This window comes from Labrus mixtus, chromosome 9 (genome assembly GCF_963584025.1).
Source record: "Labrus mixtus chromosome 9, fLabMix1.1, whole genome shotgun sequence".
In the NCBI taxonomy this organism is placed as follows: domain Eukaryota; kingdom Metazoa; phylum Chordata; class Actinopteri; order Labriformes; family Labridae; genus Labrus; species Labrus mixtus.
Genome location: NC_083620.1, coordinates 17,758,165 through 17,786,026, shown reverse-complemented (window position 1 = coordinate 17,786,026; position 27,862 = coordinate 17,758,165). Strand labels below are relative to the sequence as shown.

Below are 27,862 nucleotides of genomic sequence, written 5' to 3'. Positions count from 1 at the left end.
ACTTGGGAGTAGGTGGTGGGTCCTGAGGCTAGTCCAGTTGAGAACCACGGGTTTACATGTTGCAAATAAAAACAAATAAATGAATGAATACAGTTAAAGCAATATAAATGTCAACTTTATCAGTCTGCCCTAGATGTTTACCACTTCCAAAATCATTCAAGTAAAAAAATAAAATGTTTTTCTCTGTGGGCCAGATCAAAACATTCAGTTAGATTTGCAGTGTTTTCAGAAATGGAAGAATTAAAATGTCAAGGGGCCTCTAGGCTGTTCTGAACTGAACTACTCCAATGCAGTGTGTAAACATCAGAGCCAATAAAAGTTTAACTGCTTTGACATTTAACAGAATGGTAGTCAACTGCTAATATAAAACCCATTTATGTTACCAGGGAGCTTTTTTTTTTTGGTTGGTTGTGATATATATTGGGTTTCATTACCACACCGGCTTATTCTCATAAAACTGAATCATTTTTAAATATGTGAGATGGAGGAAATCAGTGCTAACCTCTAACAGGGAGAGTGTGCTATGCAGGAGACAGTAGATATATGTTTTTAAGTGAGAGATCATAAAGAGGACAAGTGAAGAGACAATAAATGTTTCATAGTGTTTAAGATGTCAGACAGATGGAATAAGAGAATTAATGGATGTTGTGTGTGTGTGTGTGTGTTGTGTGAAGCAATAACCATTTTAAGCAGGTATTCAAAACAGGAAATCATTCTTTCAGCAACTCAGCCGCCAGCAAACGATCATTCAGCGAGCTCCTGCCAACACGTCTGGACATGCATCGCTGTCTTTCAGAGATACCAACAGTTAAAACTTTTTTTTTTTTTAATAGAATATCACTACTATAAAAAAATGTCCGTTTGTCTGAATGTCTCTGTTTGTTATTCTAGGTTCAGTTTGTTGTCTTCTCAAGGCCGTGGTGCTTTCTCCAGCCACAAGATTATACTCGTGGTTTTTGGCACTTTCAAAATAAAAGGATTTGAAGGTTGACTTGTTTGTCTTTGCAGCTCTTCAGAGGCAATATATGTTCATACAGTAAACTGACAGATAAAAAAAAGGAACTTTTTTAAAAGTTTTTTGTTTTTTGAATTGAATAACAATATTCAGTACTGATAATCCAACAGAGGACAGAAATAATTTAAAAAAGAAGAAAAAAAGGAAAGAGCACAATGATAAATGACTGAAAATACTGCATAGTACAAATGCCCCACAGCCGTTTCTGTCCATACTGTTTCACATGGTACAAAGGGCCAACAGGGACAGACCACAATGAGACAGACTCATCAGTTTTTCCTGTGTTCAAGGTAAAAATTCACCCAAGGAGATTCCAAAACTGCTAACTGGCCGTGCCTCCAGGGCAGAACAAGGTCCACAGCATCGTCCTGCCCTTTAGGATAAAACTCTGATCAGCTGAACCAAAACACCATGTGATCTCTGATCCCTGAAAAGCAGAGAGGTGGCTGCTGGGAAAGTCAGTACCGTTGGAATCACTTGGCGTTATTCAGGTTCACTGCTATTCGTGGTCTTGTCCCACTCTATGCTCTCCTCACTGTGCGTGGGAGAGGGGAGGGTCCCCGTGGCCCCTCCAGGGCGCATCCTCAATCCCTGGAAGCGTCGACATTCAGGGCAAATACGGATGTGGCTGCAGCCCCTTGCAACCAGAGCGGCCTCCTGCGCCAGTCTGTGGGAGAGGGGTTCAGGCAGTCCGGTGCCCCCGCACAGCTTCCCGTTGCTGAGGCTGACGGCAGCGGCTCGCGCCCGACGCTCCTCCAGGGGTAAAGGGCGCGGTCGCATCAATGAAGAAGACCGTCGACGCCTCACCTGCAAGCTGTCGCGACACAGGACGATCCCCTGGAGCTCTCGCAGCATCTCCTCGCACACTGACTGCTGCAAGCACACACACAGGGAGGAAAAGAGAGGGTAGAGGGGATAAGAGAGGGAGAGAAAGGGAGAGAGGCCAGACAACTCACTGACTGACTGACTGTATCAGGACAGACTGATGGACATCACAGACACATAACACAAACATTTCATGGTTATTTTTTTTTTTAATTGTTTACTTAGGGAGATCAACAGAGAGATGGAGGGTGTAGCTTCAACACAGCAGTAAAACTAAGATTTTATGAAGCGCAGACATAAAGTGAACTTACTTTTTAAACACACACAGACCTTTAAATAACATCATACCTCCTGGACGGACGATTAAGCGCTTCCCCTATTTTGTACTGTATGTAAACTGTATGTAAACTATAGTTTTATTATTGATACTACCGCTTAGATCACGACAGTAGAGGCTTTCTCACATTACACAAAAACTACCATTGCAGAGTAACAACTATACAGATTCAAACAGGTTTAAATCACACAACCTAACACCCATTTACACACAAACACACACACGGTCTATGTGTTGAAGTGAAAAATTAATTGATGCCCCTTAAGAAGAAGAAATCACATGAGTTGGTTTTTGACTTTCACATTCTGAATGTTTATTGAGTTAAAATCACAGTGCGGAGTCCATTTGAAAAGACATTTATCAAGTATCTTTTTTAAAGGAATCACATCATATATTACCATATAATATATTAGAACACTGCATGCACATCTTTCTCTGGAATATTTGTCAACAATATATTCATCGGCAGCGAAGATGACCTCCTCCACAAACAGATCTGAACATTTCCTGGCAATTTGAATGGTCAAAAAAAAAAAATGCTTCTGCAAAACAGAAGAACTTTTTTTTTTTAAATTGGTCTGGGGGGAAAAACCCCTCTTTTAAAATTGGTATAAGTTCTGTCAATAGATTGGAGAAACTCCTCATGTTGCTTCCTATAGTCCTCACTCTGAATGTAGCTACAATAAAGTCCATACCTCAATATATATTTTTATTCAAAAACGTCAACAGTTTCTCTGGTTATAATAATCACACACTATTTGTGTTTAGCACTTTACACAAGCAATAATAACCTTCTTTTGACTACAGAAAGTATAGTTCTTTAGATCCTCACCTCTACTACCCACATGTGGGTGTGTTGACGGTCAATTATTGACCGACAATTAGATTTTCAGGTGAAGATGCATGGGCACACAATGGTAGACATCTTTTCATTAAATCGATGAATTCATTAAGGCTGGGATAAAACATGGCATGAACCTTTTAGCATGTGTTCACCACCAATAAGATCCAGCTACAGTCATTGTTATATATAATGCACCATATTATAAGTAAAGAATATATGAATGAATCTTAATGCTACAAATATAAAATATTCCATATATGCATTTACTCTTAGTGAGGTATAAATGAGGTATATCTTTGGTTTTGTGCTGTTAATGGCTCATCGGCTGTACTGATGGTGCCACATGTCACCCAAAGGAGGCGCCTGCTACACTTTCTACCAAATTTAGAAGCTGGAAAGCCTTGCTGCTCCCCGAGGGTGAGGGTACCAGGGAGGGGAGAGGGAGACAAAGCAGATGCAGGTTAAATAGCCCTCTCTCACCTCATCTCCTGGCGCCTGCCTTAACATCCAGACAAACTCCAGCACTGCCATGAAGATAGCCACCAGCAGGCCGCACACCAGCACCACAAAGATACCGCCGATGTTCTCCATGCCCAGACCTGGAGACAATGGGACGGGGGGGGACGGGGGGGGGGGGGGCAGAGAGGACAGGAAAAGGGATTTGTTGAAGTGTTGTTCCAGACACAAGCAGAAGTGGAGCAGAAGAACAAGCAGATGAGGATTAGCCGGAGTTAAACCTTTGGCACGGTGGTCCTCTTCTTTTGGACACTTGCCACCATCCCACCACTTCCTCTTGAGGATCTCCAAACGATTGTCCTCCTGCATTTTGAGGATGGCCAGGTCAAACTCATCACGGTACACTGACCCTGAAGGGCAGAGAGAAAGGTGATAAGACATTTAGACACATACTATTCATGAACATAGGGAGGCATGTTTTTCGGGGACCTTATTGGCTGTATTAAATGAGCATTTATGTTACAATTTTGGAAAACTTCAAACAAAAGGATTAGGAAAGGATTCTAACTATAGGATTAAAGGGCTTACAGCCGTTTAGATGTGTTCCACAGGTCACATCACAGTATGCGGCACCGAAAAATGATCCACTGAACACCGGGTTTATCTGTCCTTTAAAGATCAAAGGAATTGAAATTAATCTTGTTTACTTTAAGGTGTGTTTCTCTCACACTATTCAACCTGAGATCAAAGTGTAAGTAAACAGTGTTGGTGCACGCTCTCAGAGCAGTGAAGCACACTCGTACAGTGAAGGGAACAATAAACACATTCCTTTTCTCTTCCTTGCTTCTCTGATCACAGCAGGGAAACAGCTGCTCTTTTAAAGTGCAGTGCTTAGTCGTTTTTTATTTCAGAAGTTTCTCACTTTTTGCATCACTTTCCTCCATGATAGCAGCTAATGGTTTGGCTTTTCTGAGGCTTTACTCTTCAATGTAATGCACTAATGTGACGTTTATGGTGTATCCTCCAACTAATACCCCTGCTCTTCAATTCCCCCTTCTTAGCTTTAGTATGAATTATGCAGCAAATTTAAGCAAAACCCTCAGCTTTTACCCTCTGCTGCCTTCATTTTACAGTGAACCTCGGATCCTCTCTATACCGCTATCAAACTAAAACCAAACTTAAACCAATTAAAGACACTGTTATCAGGTTCTCCACCTGTGTGAGTGAACTGTTAAGTTGTCCTTTTTCTTTTCTTCTCCTTCTTTTAAACCCTTCTCCCCCTCACCATCATCGTTCCACTCACCCAGCGGCATGCCAATTCCGTAGCCCTTGGTGTCCAGCAGTCCTCCAATCTGCGTCAGGTTGCAGTTCCTCTGGCGGTAGTACTCGTTCATCGTACTCTCTAACAGGTAGGCATAGTTAGAGTTGAGGACGCGGGCGATGCCCTCCTCCGTGCTCTTCACAAACACACTGGGCTGCTTGGAGTGCATGAAGTTCCACATGCGCTGGTAGGTCTGGTAGCGAGAGTTCTGCAGCGCCAGACACAATCAACGGTTCAGATTCACACAGACTCAGATGTGGGAGACAGTAAACAACAGTCATACAAAGTTATACATATTTTTCCATTTTTCAGAAGAGCAGATTTGTTTTCGTTTCTTTTTTCCTTTTCATTTTCCCCTCTGACAGATTTATTCAAACCCTTCTATAACCCTCCCCAAAGGTGTTTTGCAGTTAAAATGTAGATGTCTGTTTATCAGCATATATTTTCTCTCCTTGTGTAGCGTCAGAGATTGGAACAGAATCCTCATTTTACGTCCTCACATGTCCTCTAGTTTGTCTTTACATGTCTTCCCTGAGTTATTCAAGGTCCAGTGGACGTGAACGCCTAATGAAAGACAAGGATAATGACCCTTTCTCCTTTCCTCTGTACATCCTTCACTGTCTCTGTGTAACACTCTGTTTCTCTCTCACTCTTGTGAGGTCAAGTCTTGAGAGCAAAATAGAGGATAGTGTGTGTCTCTCTTAAGGCCTTGGACAGTGCCACATTTCCCCAAGGATCGGGATATTGAATGGTTGTGTCGGGAACAGACAGGAAACAGATAAAACCTGTGATTAGATGGGGAAGACAGGAAGGACAGGAAGGTGGCGGGAGGGATACCACAGCAGATGGCTCATTGATCAACGCAGGTGATCTTAGGTGTGTATACATGTGGGTGTGTGGCTGTTTAATAGTATAAACAATCGATCATATGCAAGTATGTGTTTAACCTCTGACCTGAAAGAAGGTCATTGTGGATCCGCCGTGCATGGTGCCGTACTCTATCGCTGTCTGATCAGCCAGGTCGTCTACGGACTCAATGGGGACCTCCATCCTCTGCACTGTCAGGAAGGCAGCCAGGTTGGCAGTGTAGGATGAGATGATGATTAATGTGAAGGCCCACCTGTGGGGGAAAGGCAGGGGACAAGAACATATGTATTCGCCTATAAAAGTATGTAAATGTGCAGGCAGGTGTATGAAGACGGATTGTCTGGGTGAAAACGTAGGAGGATAAAAAAAAAAAAAAACTGCACACCTGAGAAAAAGAAGACACTGCAGGACTTTCAGAGGATGACGGGGCAGATGGATGAATGTGGCGGTGGGTACAGATGAAGGTGACAATGTACAAGTTTGGATGAAAGGAATGTCGTTTTTTTACTGCAAAGGCAGACATACACAGACAATGAGGTTGTTTGCATGTTGCATGAACATCCCTCCGGTGTGATCTGATAATAAGAGGACAGCACTTAAGTACAGTCATTCATCAACAATACTTCTCCATTGAGTACTTGAGTTCAACACTAACTTGCCTGCATCGCTTGCAAATAGTCGTTGACATAGAGTAGGAGTTTGCATTGTTCTCCAAAGTTGAGGGGGCGGTCCTTAATGCTTCGCAGGAGGAATGAGTATTTTACACTACCAAACCAACATGGATAATGTGCCAGACAACCTCAATCCATCCTCAGGACACATTAGGGTCCCTTCACAGCTAGCAATCAGGCTATCCACATCTAATCAGATCACCCAGGAGGGATTTAACTACAAGGTGCTAACAGCCTTAATGTCTCCGGCATTATGCATGCAGAACTGCCCTCACTAATTCATCTGCAACAATGATGTCCCCATAATCTGCACTCAAGCTTCAAGATCAAATAGAAAGATGAAATGCATCCATGATGGAGAAATATGCACAGACTTAAAACAAACATTTAAATTCACTTCATGTTTGTGCGTCTCTTTGAAGAATACAAACCAGACTCCGCTGACACATCGTGTTGACAGAGCTCGGGGAGCAATTGTGGATCCCTGCTGCATGAAGCCTCCAACAGGGAACCAGAAGCTGTTGCCCAGTGAGTACTGGTTGATCAGCAGGTTACAGCGACCTTTCAGACAGGGGTGGGGGTTGTACCACTCATAGGGAGTCAATCTGGGCAGAATAAAGACACAGAGATTGATAACAGAGCAAATCACTGGAGGAGTATAGCCAACATGAGTGGGCATGAAAGCTGGATTAGGTATTCTGACAGGAGCAAAACTCAAGAGACAGAGCAAATAGAAATGGAGACAGAAAGAGAGAGAGAGATAAGGGAAAAACATCTCTAATGTTCGACTGAGCACAAAGTCACCTTGGCTCTCAAGAGGCAGAATCAACCTGCTTTTCATTCCCACTGTGCTGCCTACTTAAACAGAAGAGGTGAAAGAATTCTTATTTCTGTGTTCATAAGATTCTCCATGAAGCTCCAGTTGAGTGATAACTCTGTGAAGTGCACATATTATCCTTGTATTGAAGGTAAATGTCCTTCTGGTCTGCCTTGTTTAACAAAAATAAATTGATAAAAAGAAGGTGGAATTTAATGGTTTTATGGTGACCACTTTTTAGGACAACATCAACATTATTCGTTTTTCCCCATATTTAGATCGTAAGAGTAATTGTTAGCTGACTGAACTGGTTCAAACTGGCTGTGAAAATATTGTTTTTGTAATAAAGTGGACGAGATTCCCGTTCTTCGTTTCCCTGGGCTGTGATGGAGTTACAGAAACACATTCTGCAAAGCGCTTCATACTAGCTGCTGAAAGAAAGAAGGAGTGACTTTTTGATCCAGTAGATGTGGCCCTTGAGCGCCATCATGAAACCAAAACAAACTGCTGTTTGACGATACCTCTGCCACGGCCTCCGTCACACTCAACGTAGACAGTCATGAGTCAGAGAGATATTTACAGAGGGTATATTGGATTTCTGCTTTAATTATGTGTAAAATGTTGCACATTCTGCCTTTAATGCTAATGTAATTTGTGATATGCTTGTGTATGATTTAGTATTCTTAACACATTTTAGAAATAAACTGAAAATGCATATTATTTTCTTAAAACTCTCTTGTGAGAAGGAATACATACCCCCTGTGGGAATAGTCATTTGTTTCTACCAAGTGATACATGAGATTTATATATTCATAAGCTACAATGTCATTTGATAATGTTTCAGTAGTATAAAACATGCAGCAGTAGTTTTTCCAGTTCCCTTCCTAACCAGCAGGTGTCAGTTTAACGCTGAGTACGAAACCACAGGGAGGGGAAAACTCTCCCCCCCCTTGGTGTTGAAGATCAACTGAAGAAAAGCGAGGGAACCGACACCTGTTTCCTCCTCTGTATAACGCCTAAATAAACCTGTTTGTGTCCTTACTCTCTGTACTCTACCCCTCTGTTTGTCACTGAATGTTTTCTCTCTTCTCTTCTTATCTGTACTGCTGAGCTCTTTACCTGGCCACCAGAAAGAGGACGCAGCTGACAGCTAAGTAGGCCAGAAGCATGAAGAGCCAGACTCCAGGGGAGAAGGGATCCAGGAAGGAAAAGTAGCCCGGTCTGCGTCCCTGTCACACACACACACACACACACACACACACACACACACACACACACACAAGTGAAGGGTTAAAATCATTAAAGCCTCCAGAGACCATGTTACACTTGAATAACCAGTTTAAATCACACGAGCCAATGCAACAGGGTCTTTTTTTGAACATGTAGTCAATAGGTTAAGTGCTGACTTGTAAAGTTGAACATGAACTAATTAGCATGCTAAAATATTTAAAGTGTCTACCATCACCTCGATACTGCTGCAATTAATTAAAAGAAATGTTGCTGAATTTCACAAGTGATTATTTTGCCCTAGGCTCCAGTTTAGTCCTTGTTAAACAACAATCAATTCTAACTGTGATATTTGTAACGATGAAAAAAAGGTGACTGGGACAGTAAATAAAGGATTTCGATGTGATAAGCTTAGATATTCCTGTCCCGAACTGATAGCACTATAATTATACGAATCTCATTTGCGTGTAAACATTCAGATCAACATTGTATGAAAGCACAAACTCAGTCTCCCATGAACTGTCAACAGAGTGGCAGACGGTTGTGTGTTGATGGAACATCACAGATAAGAGGTTTGATTTCCGGGACTCTGACACCGCAAACTGAATGAACTGTCAGTTTCCTAAGTTCTCTGTGTTCATTTGTAAATATGAGGCTTTCAAATGGAATCACAAAGACACAGTATCCGGCACAGAAAAAGCTTTGAGTAACAAGAACAATTAAAGGTCAAAATTATTAACAGGGAGAAAGACAAGCTTTGACGCTTTTCACAAGGTTGCATGCAGTGGAGTGAGAAAGGTCCAACAATCAACTAAACTATTACAGCTATATTACAAAGGAATTCATTTCTGTGACCTATAATTGACTTCCAGTATGACTCTGAGTGCACAGCGAGTGTCCCCAGAAAAAGAAAAAGATGAATAGCTTTGGCTTTGACAGAAATGCAGGCAGAGAGGAGCCCTGGTTTGGATTGGTAACCAGTGGTAGGGAAGAGAAAGTGGCTGAAATTGGGTTGGCAGCTTGTAGACCAATGAGAATATAGGGGGCTAATTCCTAATGTTTCCTATCCAGCACCAACAGCAATTGTCCTCCAAATGAAACCAATTACTGGTGAAGCAGTGCCAGCCATCAGAGACGTTGTGTGTGTGTGTGTGTGTGTGTGTGTGTGTGTGTTTAAGTATGCTCATATATCCTTTTGTGCATGTTCAGCATGTAGCCTCTAACGTCAGCAAGGGAATATCAGCCATTTGCACACAGATGCACGTCCACCATCTGTTAATGACTATGAAATGAAGGTGGCTGTCAGGGCCAGCGAGACGGGTAAAATATTGGTGGCGATCAAACAGCCAACTGTCCCAAGTGTTGTTCTGAGAGCGAAACACTCAGTCATGTAGAAATCCCTTATCTTCCACTTCTGTGTTGACAAGCTGCACCGCGGAGCCTCCACCCCTCCCTCGACCAGCCCAAATTGCTTTAATAAAAAAATGCTCAATCAGGTACTCCTAAGGGACGTCATGCAGGCCAGAACACTGCAGCAGCACATCTCCGAGGCCCCTCGAAATTTAATTTGCAGCAAGAGGGTGAAATTATATTGGTAGGCATTTGTTATGATAAACGAACCTCCATTTAGACTGGCAGAGAGACGAAAATTCATTAATGCGTCTGTAATCACTTGCATATTAGCCTTAGTGGGTAAGAAGGGAGTGGTGCAGAAAGCAGCAGAGGAGGGGTGAGATTCAGTGTAATTTTTAGATTCATATCAGCCTGCCTGCCTAATGTCTGCCTATCTTTGGAGTGTAGTGCTTGATGATGATGATAGCTGTCTGAAAATAGAACAGCGAGGTCTGAAAACACACAACAGCTATCAACGTGGTAGACAAGATTTGAAAATTCAGGGCATATTCAGTACCACTGCAAACCGGCCCCTTGTTGCCTTAGGAGGTTACATATGTATATGCTGACATGATTCCCTGTGTTTGCTAGTCTGGTTTGGTGCATGCTGAACCAGCTTTTATTTTTTAAACTGCCTGCCCCGTGTGACCGAATCTTAAGCTCCCACCAAGGTGCTATTATTAAGATGAAGGGAGCTTTGGAGATGTGGGAATCCCATGCTGGCAAATGTAGGAGAAGTGGAGGTGCAGAAGAGAAGATCAGAAATAGAGACAGAGAGAAAAGACAGGAAGAGACAGAGATCACAAGACAACAGGAAAAAAGTGGGAGTCGTGCGCTGCAGAGAACTCCTGACTCTGTTGCTGTAATATGTGTGCTTTAACACTCAGACACAAAGTTCTGTTTCTCCGGAGTTGCAGGGGAAATTATCCATGGCAAGGCTGTGAGAAACACACTAATGAGCACACTGAGATTCAGAAAGCCTGAAAGGGAAATGCAGAAAATCTGTGTACATATTTCCAAAATATGTCAGGATATTTTCTCTGGAAACATTTCGGTTTAACAAACATTTTAGGTCATGCTGAGTCCCAGAAAAACATCTTAATAGACTCACTGTTAAGGATTCTAGTATGATGCCTACTTTTTTATTTTATCAAGCTAATCAATAATAAATATTCTTACAATAACACAGTTAAGTGTTGTGACACAAATGTGGGATTAACCAACAGATAACTGAAACCCAACTTTGCAGGTCCTCTTAGCTCTACAGAGCGTTTGAGAAACTTTTAGCCCCCTCCGCCCCTTTTTTTAATTTTAAAGCAGAAACTTCACCGTTTTTCAATGTAGTTAGCTACTAGCTTTAACACTGGATCACTGAGCAGCAGCTAAAGAGCCAGATATATCTCTCAGTAAATCATAGCTAAAAGCAGCTGCTATACTGGACTTGTATGGTGCCAGAAACAATACTGCCCTACAAAGGCAAAAGACCTTAACTCGCCAGAGTGTAGAACTGAGAAAAATGACTTTAAAGTCTTTTTGTTGTCCAGCCAAATGAGTTGCAGGCAGAATATTGGAAATGTGGCAATTATTTGTCTTTTTAATCAGGTTATTAATGTTCATAAAAATCTTGAATCTTTGACCTTTGACCCTTATTTGGAAGTTAAGGTACTCTGCCGTTGCGTTGCCTGTACAATAATAAGGCGTCATGCCAAGGCAAAAGGCAGTGACTTCCATTTGTTAGCTCCCTTGGTTGCTGATCTCTATATTAAATCAGTATATGATAATAATGATAACATATACATGAAATCTAGTGATCATCGCACAATTAAGTGCTTGATGACAGATATTAAAACAAAAGCATAACACCTTAACTCCACTGCAGTAAAACAGTAACTTCACTTTGATCCGCAGCAAAACAATGACAGAAGACCTTAACTCAGTGTGAGCATTCCTGAATGCTGCAGTTCAAAGGCAAAGACCCCAAAGAAGTTATTGGACTCTGCCTTGGTTTCTCGAGGGCTTTTGGAAGTTAAGGCAAATACAACCTACTATTTTCTCAAAAAAACGACACAACTGACTCAAGATATTTGTCCACATGATAAAGCACATCTGTAATGTTCCAAAAATGACAAAAACTAATTTTCGAAAAAATTGAAGTTACTGCCTTTTGCCTTTGTAGGGCAGAATATAGCTCCTCACTCTTGTGTAATAACTGTTACTTGGAACTTCTTGTGAACACATTCTCTTAGCTTTTTGGAGGTGATATGCGCTAATGCTGTGTTTACAGCTTGTTGTGCAGCCAGAAAGAAAATGTTGATACAGGTTTGTTTGCCACAGCTTTCTCAGTTCAGCACAAAAAGTGCCTCACTGAATCCTTGTCTGAGCAGAGGTGGCCCAAAGGAGAGGCAGACTGGCTTCTGTTCCCTTTGATGTCAGAAAATTATGAAATAGTGCATCTGTCCTTCACTGAGGTTACCTCTGATTCATCTCTGCAGTTCAGGCCTTAGTGCCACTTATTTTAGCACAGGTATAAATAACTCCTGAGCCAAGGTTGAGTGTATTTTAAAACACCAACAAAGGTTCCTGGTATTTAATTAAATGAAGAGAGGATTCAAGATTAAACAAACCTTCATTCTTAACTTCTCTCTTGATTCAATTTATAAGACACCAGAAGTCCAAAAATCCAGCTCATCCATCCTGAATGAGTGTTTAGACAGTGAGCTCACAAAGGTGGTCTGCTTTCTCTTCATTTTTCAGTCAGCTTGCGTAAGACAGACTGACAGTAGCTGTGTGTTTGTGTTTCAAAGCTCGTCAGCAGCTGTCTACGCTGTCAGTCATCCACGGGAGGGCACATATGAAACGTGCTCGGGCAACCCATTGCACAGGGGGCACCAGTGCTGAATAAAGAGGCAGCAGGTAGGCGGACAAAAAAACCAAAAACAGATACCATGGATCAAATGGTAGTTACTATTTAATGAGAGATGTGGACTAAGATGAGAGAGAAGACTCCGAAACTAAAACCAAGCATTAGATGTAGCATGAGTTATATATTAACGTCAACGTGCTGCAGTAAACAGTTTTCATGGCAGAATAAGCACCAAATGTGAGTTCATGACAAAACATTACAGCTACAGGTCGCCCCGACACTTCACACATAAACATTTGCTGCAGTGTTCAAATTATTTTTATTAGAAGCAGGGGAATCATTTTGTAGGTTTATTGTCACGTTAAGATGAGAAGAGGGCTTAAGGCGAATCAAAGGACGCGCGAGAATGCAGGCGTGGTACAGGGGGCTTAACATCCTTTATGACCTCTTTTTACGAGTGCATCTTAAGAAATAGAAAAGCGAGGAAATTGTTTGCTATTATAGTATGTTAATGCCCCATCTTTTCCTTCCTTATATGCAGATGAAGACCTGATTTGTTTTACCTTGTGCTGTCCTTTTTCACTCTCAACTCCCGGCGTCCTTCCTTCATCCAATCTCTCTCCTTCTCTCCCTCCCTCCACCCCTCCTCTCTCTCTCTTGAGAAGGCTGCACACCAGGGTGACTGAAGGAGCTGGTAAGGTTATCCAGTCAAGGATTTCACCTAGTCATCCTGCCTCTTGGTATTCATACCACACTTATGCCCCCTGAGGCTGGCTGCCTGAATACCGACTCACCGAAGGAGACTTTCCATTGTCATATCGTCGCTCCCCGTCCTGCTCACTTCTCTGCTCTCATTTATCCGTCGTCTCTCTCTACCCCTTATGCTTCTCCTTCTATTTTTTTGCTCATTCTCTTTTATGTCATCTTTCTTCCTCACCCTCCCCGTGCCTCCCTACCTTCTGTCTCCTTTCTCCGCTCTTTGATAGTGTTTGCATTTCAGAGTGTGTCAGAGAAGACGCTGTCAGCTGTTTCAGTTGTTGAGATACCCGCAGGGGCAATCTGAGGAGAGCAGTTGATTTGGCAGAGGTCACAGGTTCATATTCACAACAACATCCTGCTGCCTCTTGGGCTCTACAGGTTCTCAGGATTTATGTCTGTGTGTTTAGTGCAAGTTTGTGTGTGTGTGTGTGTGTGTGTGTATGCAAAGGGGCTACATGTGTTTGTGACTGTGTAATTTTGTCTGAGGTCGTGTGTGGCAAGAAAGTCAATAAAGCTCCGTATGCTGTGCTCTACCCTGGGGGCGGCTGCTGCAGCTAACACAGCTTCCACACAGCCCTAATTAACTCCTACGTCTAATTAAGCCCCGCTTTCTCTTATGCACAAACACATACGCTTACTCAGTCGCACAGCTCCCAAAATGATGAAAATGTTTATATGATGGAACTGGCACGGATATGAAGTACCTCGGGGTGTTGGGATTTTGGGGTTGTAGCATATGGCTTTTTGTTGTACAGATTATCAATACAATGGGGGGATGTTTTTATGAGAAGTGCTTAATACTAGCTCAAGGTTATGTCTGAGTTCATAACTCTGGAATAATGTATTGTACAGGCAGCTGAGGTGAAGGTGTGCTCTTTGAATGGACGTGAAAGGAAATCAAATGTATTTATATAGCCTCAAACCCCGTGCACAACTCACAGTGCAGACACCATTCTACATGACTGTATAGCAAACAACACATTCCCACCAGGAAACTTAATAATAAAGCAAAATGGCTGGAGAACCTAGCCAGGTTGAGCTCGTTTGGTGCACACATGCACCAGGCTGTCTGAGCTTCTTTCCCATAATTCCCTTCACCGTGTGGCCGTGAAAATCAGACAACAGACTGAGGACGTAGAACAAGGCTACGGCAGCGCCTCCAGAGAGTCAAACGCCTTGTGTTTGTTGCTACCCCAAAACACAGATGCAAAATCCTACCACGGGTAATTAAGAGTAGTATATGCTGCACATGAAAGGTGACTGTGACTGCTGACAGTTTAAGAGTGGAGGAACCTGATGTTTTTTAGGAAAAAATATAACTTTTGCTCGTCTGCCTTACCACTGACTTGTGCTTGAAGGCAAGGATAGTCAGAGCACGGTTTAAAGTAACTTTTTAATATATAAGTCCTTCTGCCAAAATTGGATTTTGTTTTCTTTATTGTTATCAATGAAACAAATACTGTCAACATTTCTTGGCTCAGAATGTGAATACTTTTAACAGCTTTTTAAAAGAGAAACATTTGGCATGGAAAAAAAGTTGCACACTAAAAGAGAAAAGTATTGTTTGGTTGGGAGAGAAAAGACACAAAGACAAAGACGATAGCTGGTGATTAAATGGTCGATGGTCTGACGGTAATTAATACCCAACAGGCGCCTTTATTTTATTGCATTTGCCGTTCTTATTGATCATCCTGGATTTTTCATTTAAAGTTTGAAATAAGCAGCAAACCCCCGTGTAGAAATCACTGTGCCTCAGATCAATAGTCAGTGGATTAGAACTAAACAAGTGCAGTCACAGAAATTCAAATATCGAATTTGAGAGCCATGCGGAGGGACTGCCGTGGGGCGGATCTGAGAAACTGCCAAGGGGCGAGGGGAGAGTAAAGAAAGCGTGAGGAAATGATGGAAAAAGACAGAGAGAAAGAGAGAGATAAGGACTAAGGACACATCTCTTCCCTCTCCGATTTATCTCTGTTCACTCTTTACTTTTTCCAAAATGCCATACTCCTCACAAGTGCTTTTTCTGAATAACATCTTTCTTTTTATTGCTCTTATTGACCTCTTATCCAGGAATTTGCTGTGAAATGGGTCATGTCGCTGCTAATTCATCTCTGTGGATCTGTTTGCTAGCCATCAGAGACTTCAGCTCCATATCACCTCCTAACGCTGCCACCTGCTTACCTGCCCCCCACTTCAGAGGTGATATGCTACCCAGAAGGCCATTTAACACTGCACCTGCTGCGGACATCGATTGATTCTCCCAAACAGTTGGAGCTCAATTGACTGCCTCACTGCTACTCTTATTAGAGCTGCCCGCCAAGTGAGGGAAGGTGAGCGGGAGGGCGGTTTACAAGGAAGGGAGACAGTACTAGAGGGAACGTGAGTAAATGCTCCTCTGGGAAGCAACACTAATGTTAGCTAGCCCATGTGCCAAAACACCTCAGCGTGGACTATGGCCAGAGATACACCGGGCCTTGCAGTGTCACCTTGGGTTTTCGGGGAGGACGGATGATTAATGGGCCACTGAGTCTGCAAACACTGGCTCATTTCCACCTGCACTGCTGTTGTTTTGCTGTTTCTTGCTTGGGCTGGCTCTCTGTGGAGTATGGAGGGCAATGCATGTGTGACAACAAGATGGCCAAACCCGTTCAGAGGGCAAGAAGAAAACAACTGTGAAACTGCTATGTTCATCGGGAAGTTCGCACAGTTAAGCGTGCCATCTGGTGCTGGCAGGATGGGGGGGTCGAAGCAACAGAAGGAGGAAATGGGCAAACACAGTAGAAGTGGACACAAGTAAACAAATTGAGACAGCAGGGCCAGAAGGGGGGGGGGGAGGTAAAGAAGAGGCAAAAACGTAAGACCAAGGGTTAGAAGAGAAGAGGAAAGAATGAAGCAGAGGGTACAGCCGGGAGGGGGAAAAAAACAGATGCAGAGGGAAGGATGCAGCTGAGAGGCAGAGGAGGTGAAGTGAGAGGTTCTTCTTTAGCCATTAGAGAAAAATGATAACCTACTGTGATACGTTCACAAGCTGTGCACAAAGAGCCCTTTCATTCGGTTTCGAGAGGATGGGTGCTGGTTGGAGGTAACTCACCAGGTGGACGCGGTACATGATGCTGATGCCGAGGGTCATGAAGGGCTTGGAGAAGTCTATGACCTTTTCACGCTCTGCTGTGATGGTGAGGCCCGCTACCGCCAGGTCAGCTTTCTGAAACACGGAGCCAAGTAAACAAGAAAGACACACACTCGAAGGCATTCTTAACATAGACATGATGACGTGACATAAGTTTATGACATAACCGATCATTTAAGCGCTGCCGAGAAAGGCGAGGATGACATAATAAGTGGGCTACTGGATACAAATTCCCTAATAATGCCCTTTTGTATTCATGGCCTCTTTGTTCGCCAATGGCTCTATCTGTGGTGAGGATAATCCAGCAATGCCACTCTGTGTGTCTGTACATGTAGATGACACAAGAGAGCTTTCGGGGTAATCATTGTGGCCGGTCACGGGACCGCTGTCAAGACGAATCACTTGACAAAGCAGCAGCTGGAAAAACACACACACTCAGAGATACACATACGTAGAAAATGGTCAATGTACATGGAAGGCTGGATGGCTACCTGCTAATAAAACAGGCCGGTAAAGTGCTACTGCAAGGGATTTTTCATCTCCCTGAGGAGCACAGAGGGAAAGCAGCAACGCATTGCTCTTTGTGTGCTGCAGGAGAACTAAGAGGATTGGGGAGACGAGGAGGAAAGGGAGGACGCGACAGAGGAGAAAGGAGCTCTGCAGCACTGCAGATGTCACTCACAACACACTGTTTGTATCTCCAGGAAAGAGAGACATGGAGAGGGGACACTTTACATGCATGAAAGGGAGTTATTTTTTTTTTTTCCAAATCCATTTTGACGTGATGTGAAAATTGTTGTTGCTTTCCATAATTATCCTAACCTTTAGAGCAGCTTCAAAATGCCACCGGAAGACATTTGGCTTCAACTTAAAGCTGCAGCAGACCTGCTGTGTACTTGCTTCAATTAGCACATTACATTAAAAATGTCCACCTCTTTAACCTTGCCCTTGCCTACACATCACACCGAAGTCTAATAGCTCATGCTGCCCTATCCTCTGCCTGCAGGCTTTGACCCTCTGTCATCCGTTGCCTCTTCTTTTTTTCTCTCTGAGTTGTTTGAAAGTGTGATGCCTGCTTTTAGTGCCGGAAGGAAGCCACACGCCAGGAACAACCATCGAGGCAATTTCAACAAAGAAAGTCACTGATCCTTTGAAAAATGAACACACACGTACGTCGGAACAGCCACTGAAATATTTATGCTAGGACTGAATATTAATACTGATTACTGGATTTCTCTGCCTGCCTGCCGGCTGTTATGCCTTCTAGTATAACTGGAAAAAAAAAACCTTGTAATGTTGGCTGTTCAATATTGCATCATACTTGTTTCCATTTCTATTAAATCACAACATAATGTGCCTCTGTTCTTTTGCTGCAGCACTGTGAATTAAGAACCAGGACACACTGTTCTGCACTTAAGAATTTGTTCTGGATTCCTTCTAGCAGGTCTCATTGTTAGTCAGGCTGTCTGACACCTTTCAAAATAATCACCCTCATGCTGTGAAATACAGTTGATTGTGAATGGTACAGGCGGGGGCATAGGTATCTGTTGACCACAGTAACCTCAGGCTGTCCTTTTTTTTAAGCTACTAAGTGTATAAAACTTTACAGTATGGCCCTTCCATTGTTCTTTTTTCCTCCACCATCTTTCCCATTCCAACCTAAGCCTTTAACCAAACAAGCTGAAGCCTTTCTGTCCACCGTGGAACATCGCTCCAGACGTCCCTTATCCCTCGACAAATCCCTCTCCAGCAAATCTCGACTTTTTGTCCACCCCCCCTGCCTTGCCACTCTACAGCCTAAGCCGCTGATGTAGACACGTGCCGACCTCAACCATGGCACTTCTGAAGGTCAGCCTTCCGCAGGCATCTTACAGGAGAACGGGACGGTGGCAAGCTCTGACAATAACAAGAACAGGCACTTCTTGCTTTACATACTTAATGACTTTGCCCTCCATTAGCCCACAGAATTAAGACAGATCACCTCTTGCGATCTACTCAGTCCCTCTTGATTTCATTCCTCTTTCTGTACTTTCCCACTCCTGCCTTTACGTCAATTCGGCTTCTTTCTCTCCCCTCAGCTCCCTCATGCAACCTTATCTGCCAGTTAACTGCTACACACCGCTTAGCAGAAAAGAGTGTAAGAGTTCGCTTAGAGATTTATCAGCAACAACATAGACTGATTCAGGAGGAGAGTGTGTTAAGGTCAGCTTAGAAGGCTTGAGGAAAAAAGCTGACAGGGAATAAGCCACCAACTTGCTGTGACTGTTTTAGCCAAAACAATACTTCAGCTGAAAAGGTCAACTGCCAAACGGCAAAGAAGAGTGTATGACAAATGGAAAGCCACTGGCTGATAAGTGTATGAGAGCTGAGTGATACATATGTGTGTTTTTATGCTACATACCTACAAAAGATGTGTATGTGATGTGAAAATAAGAATATGAATGGCTTAGGGTTTGTTAAGAGGCTAGGTACCCTTGAGATGAGCTCTCCAACCATGCCAGTCCACGTTCCATTGGCTCCCGGGACCCCGTACACTCCATCACCGACCAGCCGGATGCGATACTTGAACTTGAGAATATCTGCCAGCTCCTTCAGCATGTCAACACAGAAGCCTTCATAGCGGTCATTTCCCTCCAGTTCTTTGTGGTTCTGTCGCAGCATCACATACGGATTCTCCTGGAAAACACAAACTGTTGCATTACATCCAGTACCGCACCTACTGTCTGTAAATAAGTGACAATACAGGGTGAAGCAAAGAGATACCAACAAACTGTACAGCAAAAATAAACACAATCTGTACTGAAATCATTAATTGTAATTAATTTTTTTAAGAAGAACAATGCAGATATTATAAATCTAATTATTGTAACAAAGAGTCAAATTAGGCAGAAAACGAATCCTCCTGTGAATGGAAGGTCTCACAAAAAAATATATGGATCGGCATCATGGGCTAAATAGGATTCAGTCATTTTGGGGCTTGGCCTAACACCATTAGACTACATGTTAGGATAAATAAGATTCTCTGCTGAAGCTTTGCAAGCTTTTCTGAAAACTGTTGCACCGACTAAATAGCTGGAGTTCCTTATAAATGTTGAATGGGGTTGTTTTACTGAAGCTAACTAAACATTTAACAGTGCAGGAGAATGGCGCGAGCAGCCCATTTGTCCTTTAGAGGTCATAGACCAGACATCAGTTTTACGGCTTTCAGTGAAAAGTGAGATTTGTGGATTTGAAGCCGAGCAGGGTACTAAAGCAGGAGCAGGCAGGTGTGTGCCAATCTGCAGCATCAAGCAAAAAGTGGATAAGAAACAAAGGCTGTTTAACTATTGCCACACACACACACACACACACATTTGTATTTACTACCTGTCTCTAAGAGAACCAACTCTAAGTTTGGCTGTCTGTTTATTTATGTCTGCTTTTGACATTTAGTTGATGTTGTAGGAAGATTTAAAGAGTCCCAAAGTGTTGTATTTTTTTGGAAGCATTCTTATTGTGCTGTTCTTCAAATAATGCAACTGTCAAGCTTGGTGGGCTCAGGCTGCACTACATCATAAAAAAAGACAGCGTTATGGAGCACTTTACTGTTGCTCCATCTTGCACTCCAGCTGAAAGTAACTTACTTTGGCAACACAACATCAGATCAAAACGATGACTCGAAGCATTTTTTATACTGACATTCTCCATTTACAAAAATAAAAAACAAAAGTATGACGTATTGCTGTAGATAAAAAGTCTGAACTTTTTTTTGGATTGACGAATCACGTTTTTGTCATAAGCAGAAAAACATGTCTGGCTCAGAGTTGTTTGTTTAACCATGAGTGTATTTAAGAGATTGTCGACGACTTGTTTAAACATAAATGCCTACAGCGAGGAACATTCACCCACGGGTCATGTGGGTAAGCCATTTAAAGCAGCTGTGACAGGGCAAAGCATACGCAGTTGTGTTGTGGCGCTGTATTTTTCAGAACAGAAATAGAAGTGAAATTGTTTTGTCATTGCCACAGCTGGAACAAACACATTTTGTTTTGAGCTGTTTCACTGCTGATTTATTTCCCTCACAGTCAAAGCCACAAAAATAGTAGTTGCACAAAAATTGGAAACATTTGAGAGCCCGGTGCACATCAGGTGGCACGACTGTTATTTTGAATTGCCCTGTTGTCATAGCAACTGCGTGGTTTAACCTGTAGCCTATCTACGTAGGGAAGGAGTTCAGATCACTTTGACACTGGACTGGGAGATTTTGCATCGTTCTCGCTGCTTCAGTGGACAGCAGAGCACACAGCTTTCTGTTCTGCTGCGATAAGAGAGAGAATAAAATGAGTACTGATAGACTCTCTCTCTGTCTGCGTCACTCTGCATCTACAATCTGCATATGGATTCAATTTATCAAACCAGGCTCAAAATTTGATTGAACAGACATGGTGTATGGAAATAATAACCAGCAGTATCTGACAGGAAGCGGTAGAGCCAAATACTGTATTACAACTTACAGTAATATGGGACTAACATCTTCATATGTTTTTAAGGACAGGTTTTTAATTTACTTCCTATTATTTTAGTAAACTAATTCCAAGCCAGTAAATGTGCTGCCTCTGTAGCCCAGGCCTAATGTACTGTTTGTACTGCAAACAAACTACATGTAGGTTGGAGGGAAGTAGTCTGAGTGTGAACGCATAGACATGAATGTAATTATTAAGAGTTTAATATGCAGCTGTTTAAGCAGAAATGCTTCAGATGAGGGGGATCTTGTACTGTAGGAATTGTGATTAGCTTGAGACAAGGATGAAACTCTGTGGCTTAAAATAGCTCCTGCATATTCGGTTTACTCCTGTTTGTGCTGAAACCTACAGTGGCAAGATCTTTGAGGCAACATTTTATCCCTTTAAAGAAACAAGACTATGTATCTGAAAAGGCAGTGTTGAATTTGCATCTTCAATATGACATCATGTGCTTTGAGCCGAGTTCCACATACAGACAGGAGGAATCAAAAAACACTGAAAGATGGACTACTGGAACATACATATATATTTGTAAGTCTGTTCATTAACTCACACTTCACCTCATCGGCATATCCAGGCCTCAATGCGAGCTAATTTTTTTCAGCATGCTTGAGGCGCATTTAAATGCTAATTTCACAGCTCACAGACTGGTGAAGCTTTTCAAGCAGCAACTTGCTGTACAGCTGGACCAAGTCAGACACTTTCATTCTGCTTCCAATTTCCGCAACGTTATTATCACAGGGGATGGCTTTCACAGACATTTTGTACATAACATGAGCGGATCTGAGGGACAGGGAAGAAATGAAGAGACACACAAACCTTTGCACAGCACAAACAGTTGCACCAGCAGCACAGAGGACCAATATGCCAGGAGGAACATATGTTCACTTAATGAATTCATGTTTTAGTTTCTTATTTATTAGATTTGTATTCTACGTTTATAAGAGGCTCAAAATCATTAAGAAGCTCGTTCTCTCAGATAAATATAGAAAATATTGCTTTGTATATTTTCTTACCTAAGACCTTATGTGTTGAATTGGTTAAGTACTGTAACAGCCCTGTGGCCTGTTGGGTTGTGCCTTCTCTCTTCTTGTGTCAAATCAGCCTGACTGAGAGCACCTGGGCCCGATGCTCACAGTCACTATATAAGCTGCCACCTTAAGCCCTGAGTATACTTGCTTTTAACCATGCATACGCATGACATGATCAGCCCTGCGTATCCTGTGAAGGTTTGCAGCGTTGATTGTGCACGCCCTCAGAAATGATATATAATATAATTATTATACATAATATGCATATTACCGCTAGGAGCAGTGTGGAGTTGTATCGTGATGAGACTGGAAATGAAACATCGGAGACACCAGAGAGCTGCTACAACAATGGCGGAAAGTTTTGAAGAAAAGTAAATAGATCAAGTCCGCAATTACACGCCTTATCATGTCTCATTGCCGTTGCATAGCAACAAACATGCATGCCAAAATAGCCGGCGACAGATCATCTCTACTACAGTGTTTCACGCCGTCTGATTTATATGGTGCTCCGTCTAGAGGAATCCTCGTTGAGTCCTAGAGTAAAACACGTTGTGCAAAGGCAAGTATGTGAAAATGTACGTGGTTCAAAAGCAAGTATATTTGAGCACTTAGTCTACTCAGAGAGACTTTCTGTATGCAACTTGTTTTGTCATTTCATCATCCTTCTCATCCAACACATCCAACGCACAATACACTTTTCACACACCCACTCAATTACACTACTGACTCTACTGACATCCAAACCTGATCTCTTTTGCAATTAAATTTATATTTTGGTAAATGAATCAGCTTTATTAAGTATTATTTAGAGCTCTCTCCCTCTATTTGCCATGACCTTTGAACCGGTCATGACTGTACAGACGGATAAAAACAGACCTGGCCAACACCCATCAATCTTACATGTGAAAACCCAACAGCGATCGATTACACAGGGGCTGTCAGACTGTTATCAAGAAAGAAAAATTCCCCCCTCTTGCTTCTCTGTTTTTTTTTCTCTCTGTAATTTATTCTGTTTCAATTTATCTCTCTTTCTCTGAGCTCCAGTTCATACTCATCCGAAAACTTCCACCAAACACTGACAAAAAAGATCAGTGACAGAACCACTTCCACTTGAAGCCTTTGAGGAGATGAGAACAAAATTATAGGAAAATAAATATTAAAAAAAAAGGTATGAAGAGCCTATGCAGAGGTATGAAAGAGCTGTCTTCAATAAAGGCAAAATCTCTGGAAATTCCATCTACCTTCTTTTGCACAGAGCAGCAAAACAGTACTAAAGCTATGAGTTTGAAGCTGCAAAGAAATGCAGACTTTAAAAGCACACTCTTATTCCCAGGCCACGAGGAGTCTGCTTGCAGACAGATAACTTTGGAGGAAGAAACACACAAGCAAAAACACGTACACACCTATATGAAATATGCATAGTTCCAGGTGCAGCAGTGGGTGATGTTCACACACACCGTGGAGGAGTTACCCCTTTTAAAACCTCCGGGTGTTCAGTATGTCTTCACACAACCCTACTCGCTTTCTTCAACTGTTCTTATCCTTTAAAAAACTTGCTCTCCAGGGCCCAGGGATCTGGCAACGGAGATATAAATCTCTCTAAGGGGGTTCTTTAGTCCTCTGAAGAAGAATGACAAAACCTCTCACAATACTCAGAAAAATACTGGGTCATAAGAAAAAGAGTCAGGTCATGTACATTTTTTATGAGGCAAAATTTCAACAGCTTTGTGCTTGGCAGCACATAAATGGCAGAAAACAGAAGTACAAATGAGATGAACACAGAGGGAGAACGAGTACACAGAAACTGAAATGGAGACGGCTCTTGTGTGCAGATTCACTGAGCCGATGTGCCAACAAATCAGCATCTGTGTCTGCTTTTATCAGTCGGCAGTATGAGCACTGTTAGATTCTTAGCCGCATGTATGTGAGTGGCTATGACGGCACTCAGTGACAAGAGAGGAGTCTGGGAGAATGACCAAGAGAGCTGTGGCTGACAAAGATAGAAATGTCTCAAACGGAAGGGAATCAAAACAGGTTTCAGGCATTATCAGGAAAAATGGGTCTTCTTGGAAGGGATTCAAATATTGAGAGGTTTTTTTTGATTCCCTCACAATGGCAGCATGCTGGCACCAAAGAGAGATGTCGCCACAGGTAAAGCTCATTTGGTTTTTGTTTTGGAAACAAGGAATAACAGGGAGTCCTGAATTCTGTATGCATTTAGCATGAGGAGCATTTAAGAGCCTAATTAAATGAGTGATGCATTTACATCCCAGGCTGTTTAATGAGTAGCTGGTGGCATAATAAACGGATGTATTAACATGAAGACGGGGCAAAAAGACAGAACAATCAATCCATCAAATGAAATGTGAAACATACTGTGAGTGACTTTGTGTGACCAAACACTACACATAAACTGTTTTCACATATGCACTCCGGATAATATCTAGATAATAACAGGAGGACAGCTCCGGAGATTCTCCCGACCTAGCCGTTCCCATATGCTCCTCACAGCTGGAGACTATCCCTGTCAGACGGGAGGGGGGTCGGGGGATTTCCTGAGGTAAGGCGTGACGTAAAATAAACAACGCGGAAGTAGCGGCCGAAGCAACAGAGTCCGCTACACGATGCTATAATGAGAATATTTGCCTTTATATCAATGCTATGTGTAATCCAATGGAATGACAACATCCACAAAAGAGTGGAGAACAACATACTGACGAGCAGAAAACATAATGCAGCCATTTAATTACGTGCACGGAGATTGTAGTGGTCGCGTGCAGACAGTCTATGCACCGTGTGGCAGTCACGGTATATAAATGTCATTCTCTTCTTATTGGCTCAAGGTGAATTCTCCGGAGTATATGCTGCAGTGTTCTCAGCTCACCCTGACTTTCTGTGGAAAAAATACTAGGGGTATGGCCGGAGAAACTCTGGGTAAAGTCCGCACAAAAAATTTGGCTGTTTGCATTCACACATAGCCAAAGCCCCTCTGGGTGGCCAAATCTCCAGAGTTTTGCAGGAGAGTTCTGTATGTGTGAAAAGGGTTATTGAGGTGACTTTATCCTTCCTTTGTGCTGCTGTAACTACAAACCAAAACATTCTTTCATTTCAGGTTTTATGGGACTTCTAGGTTTTTGTTTGTATAACATTTTGCAAAAGTAAAAACTAAAGTTGAAGAAAAATGTTTCATGGAATGAGATTTCGGTGCTGCAAGGTGGTGCAGTGGTTAGCAAGGAGGTTCCTGGTTCGAATCCAGGGCCTTTCTGTGTGGAGTTTGCATGTTCTCCCTACGATGAGTTGGTTCTCTCAGGGTACTCCGGCTTCCCCCCCGCAGACCAAAGACTTGCTTGTTACGTTAATTGGTGACTCTAAATTGGCCGTAGGTGTGAGTGTGGCTGGTTGTCTGTCTCTATATGACAGCCCTGTGACTGATTGGCGAACAGTCCAGGGTGTACCCGGCCTCACGCCCAATGACAGCTGGCCAAACAAAGCACAGTTAATACCTCCTGTTCAACCTTTTTCTCTAGTGACCATCTCTTCTGCATTGATTTAGCAGCTGGGACCTTTTTGTATTAGCTTAATTTTTGTTTTCCCATTGTCAATACGCCTTCATCACAGTTAATCTTTGGAATCATACTTTGGGGTAGAGGTATTTTAAAAAGTAATAAGATAAATTAAAAAATCACGGTGAAAGTTGGTCACTCTAAAAATTCAAGCAGTTTCACCCGCCAAATGAAAATCCCATGGCGCCAACCAGAGCTACAATGATACTGTAGAAATGAAAACAGAAGACGCTTTCTCCTGCTCAACAAGCAGCTGCATTTCAGAACAGGTAGAAAGCACAATACCACACCATTCAAGAGAATTTTAATATCAAGGATAAAAGCTGCTCTTTCTATTACATTAGTGTGGCTTCTGAAGGTATAGAGATGTAATTTCACTGAGACCTAAACAATGCCTGTAACAAACTCAGTCAATGCTACCAACACATGGCCCGTGGCCCTGCAGTAAAGTGATAATAAATTCTGTGACTGGGGTTTTTTTTCTTTCTTCCTAGAGCTGTTCATGAAATTGGAGGGGTGAAGATGATGGCTATATGTGGTTGTAATGAAACTGGCCTGAAAAACACACCAGGTGCACATGTCAAAGTGCACACAAATACACACACTATAGGAATCCTTGGGACGGAGCCTCCATTAATACTGTAAGTGGTAGGACAAGCACACACAGTCTCCCAGGCCGGCGCTTAAGGTAAGGAATTCTTATGGAGGCTTTCAGCTGCGGCTCGTCTGCCGCCAACAAGCGAGATAACAGCGACACGGCAATCACACCATGATGAATGAGCCGTGATAGGCACTGAAAATTGCCCCTTGGTGGCTTCCCAAGTTTGGTTCGGGGACTCTATATCTCCAAAGTGAAATCAAAGCTCTGTGCTTGGCCAATTCTTTCTTTCACACCCTGTTTCTGTTGTGAAAACATTGTCTCATTTGTACTCCCCCTCAACCCAAAAACACACAGACAAACCGCAAACACATCACCATACTCCCCTCGCACCCTTCCGCTCCTGTGTGAAATGAACCGTACCATCTGAATCCCAATCAGTCTCAATGAGACCAGTGAGTCGTTCAGTGGCGAAATATGGCAATATGTCCTTCCCTCATTCCCAGACTCCCCTAGCAGATAAGCCAGCCACTCAGAATAACACATTGGGCCAATTGCCTCTGCTTACAAGCTACTTTGTGTCTTACCGTCTGTTCATCAGCGGGGAGGAGGAGTGACATGTGTGTGTGTGTGTGTGTGTGTGTGCTACCATCTTTGTGTTTGTGTGTATCAAGGGATGAAGACAGGCATGAAAACACACGCAGCTGACGGAAAATCGGGATGCTCATAAGAAGCGTCGACATAAATCCATTCATCACATCTGATGTTTCACAGCAGAAGAAGACATGTCAAAAGCTCCTGTTGTACAGAAACGAGGGAGTTAATCAACAGCATTATATTCTTCTCACGAGGGTTGGAAATTGCAAACACATCTGCTCAAATAATTAAAACAGGGAGGTGATTAATTGAGGAACAACAATCACAGTTGAGAAATGGATCAGTCAAGAAGTCATTATTGTGCAAAGTCTGAGCGACTTTTTGTGACATACACCGAAACATTAGTTTGACATGTGAGCAAGTGGCTTCACTTATATTGAATTTCTGAACAGGTTTTTTTTAAGGAGTAACAGTGAACAGATACAGTATGTTTTATTTACAACTCTGAGTGTCGCCTTTCAGCAACATATGAAGACCTAGAGGACCCCAGAGGGCGGCTGTAACACACCAGCTGCAACAAGCACACTGCTCCTGTGAACTTATTGAAATTCAATCACAACAGCAATCATCTCAGATCTATATTAACTCTGCTGCAGCTGAGAGTAAACACGGCCTATCATTGGTTTGTGAAAATCTTGATACTGATTTCAGGGCATTGAATAACCAATCCATGAATATTATTGAAATTTCATCTTGGTGGTATTTTATTAGCTTTCTAGTCAATGAGCAAGCTAGAGCAGTTCTAGCATCTAGAATTAGCATTAGCACACCTGTTGCCAAGGTACGGCTGTGACCTGTTCTATATGCTGGAGTGGTGAGTTTTAATTGATAAGAAGAAGCTGTAGGCTACAAGCTATAAGCTCAGTGTCCACAGGTGAGACACAATTCTCCAGCTGTCTGATCTGAATGTGTCTACTGTTTTGCCCTTGCTGTATTCAGGACTCAATGTGATGAGAATACAAAATGTGAAAGGCACAGACCTCTTGG

The 27,862-nt window shown here is 42.5% G+C and overlaps 1 protein-coding gene across 1 annotated transcript in view; it reads right to left on the bottom strand.

The window, feature by feature from the left end:
* Positions 1-1,491: 1,491 nt before the first annotated feature.
* Positions 1,492-27,862, bottom strand: part of grik4 (glutamate receptor, ionotropic, kainate 4) — a 245,424-nt gene continuing 219,053 nt past the window's right edge. The window contains exons 13-21 of the mRNA XM_061046622.1: positions 18,997-19,200; positions 16,486-16,599; positions 8,273-8,382; positions 6,768-6,941; positions 5,753-5,918; positions 4,781-5,006; positions 3,759-3,887; positions 3,502-3,620; positions 1,492-1,888 (exon numbers count right to left, since the gene is read on the bottom strand). Coding sequence (XP_060902605.1) covers positions 1,499-1,888; positions 3,502-3,620; positions 3,759-3,887; positions 4,781-5,006; positions 5,753-5,918; positions 6,768-6,941; positions 8,273-8,382; positions 16,486-16,599; positions 18,997-19,200 — 1,632 coding nt within the window. The 3' untranslated portion in view covers positions 1,492-1,498. The remainder of the gene's footprint in view (positions 1,889-3,501; positions 3,621-3,758; positions 3,888-4,780; positions 5,007-5,752; positions 5,919-6,767; positions 6,942-8,272; positions 8,383-16,485; positions 16,600-18,996; positions 19,201-27,862) is intronic.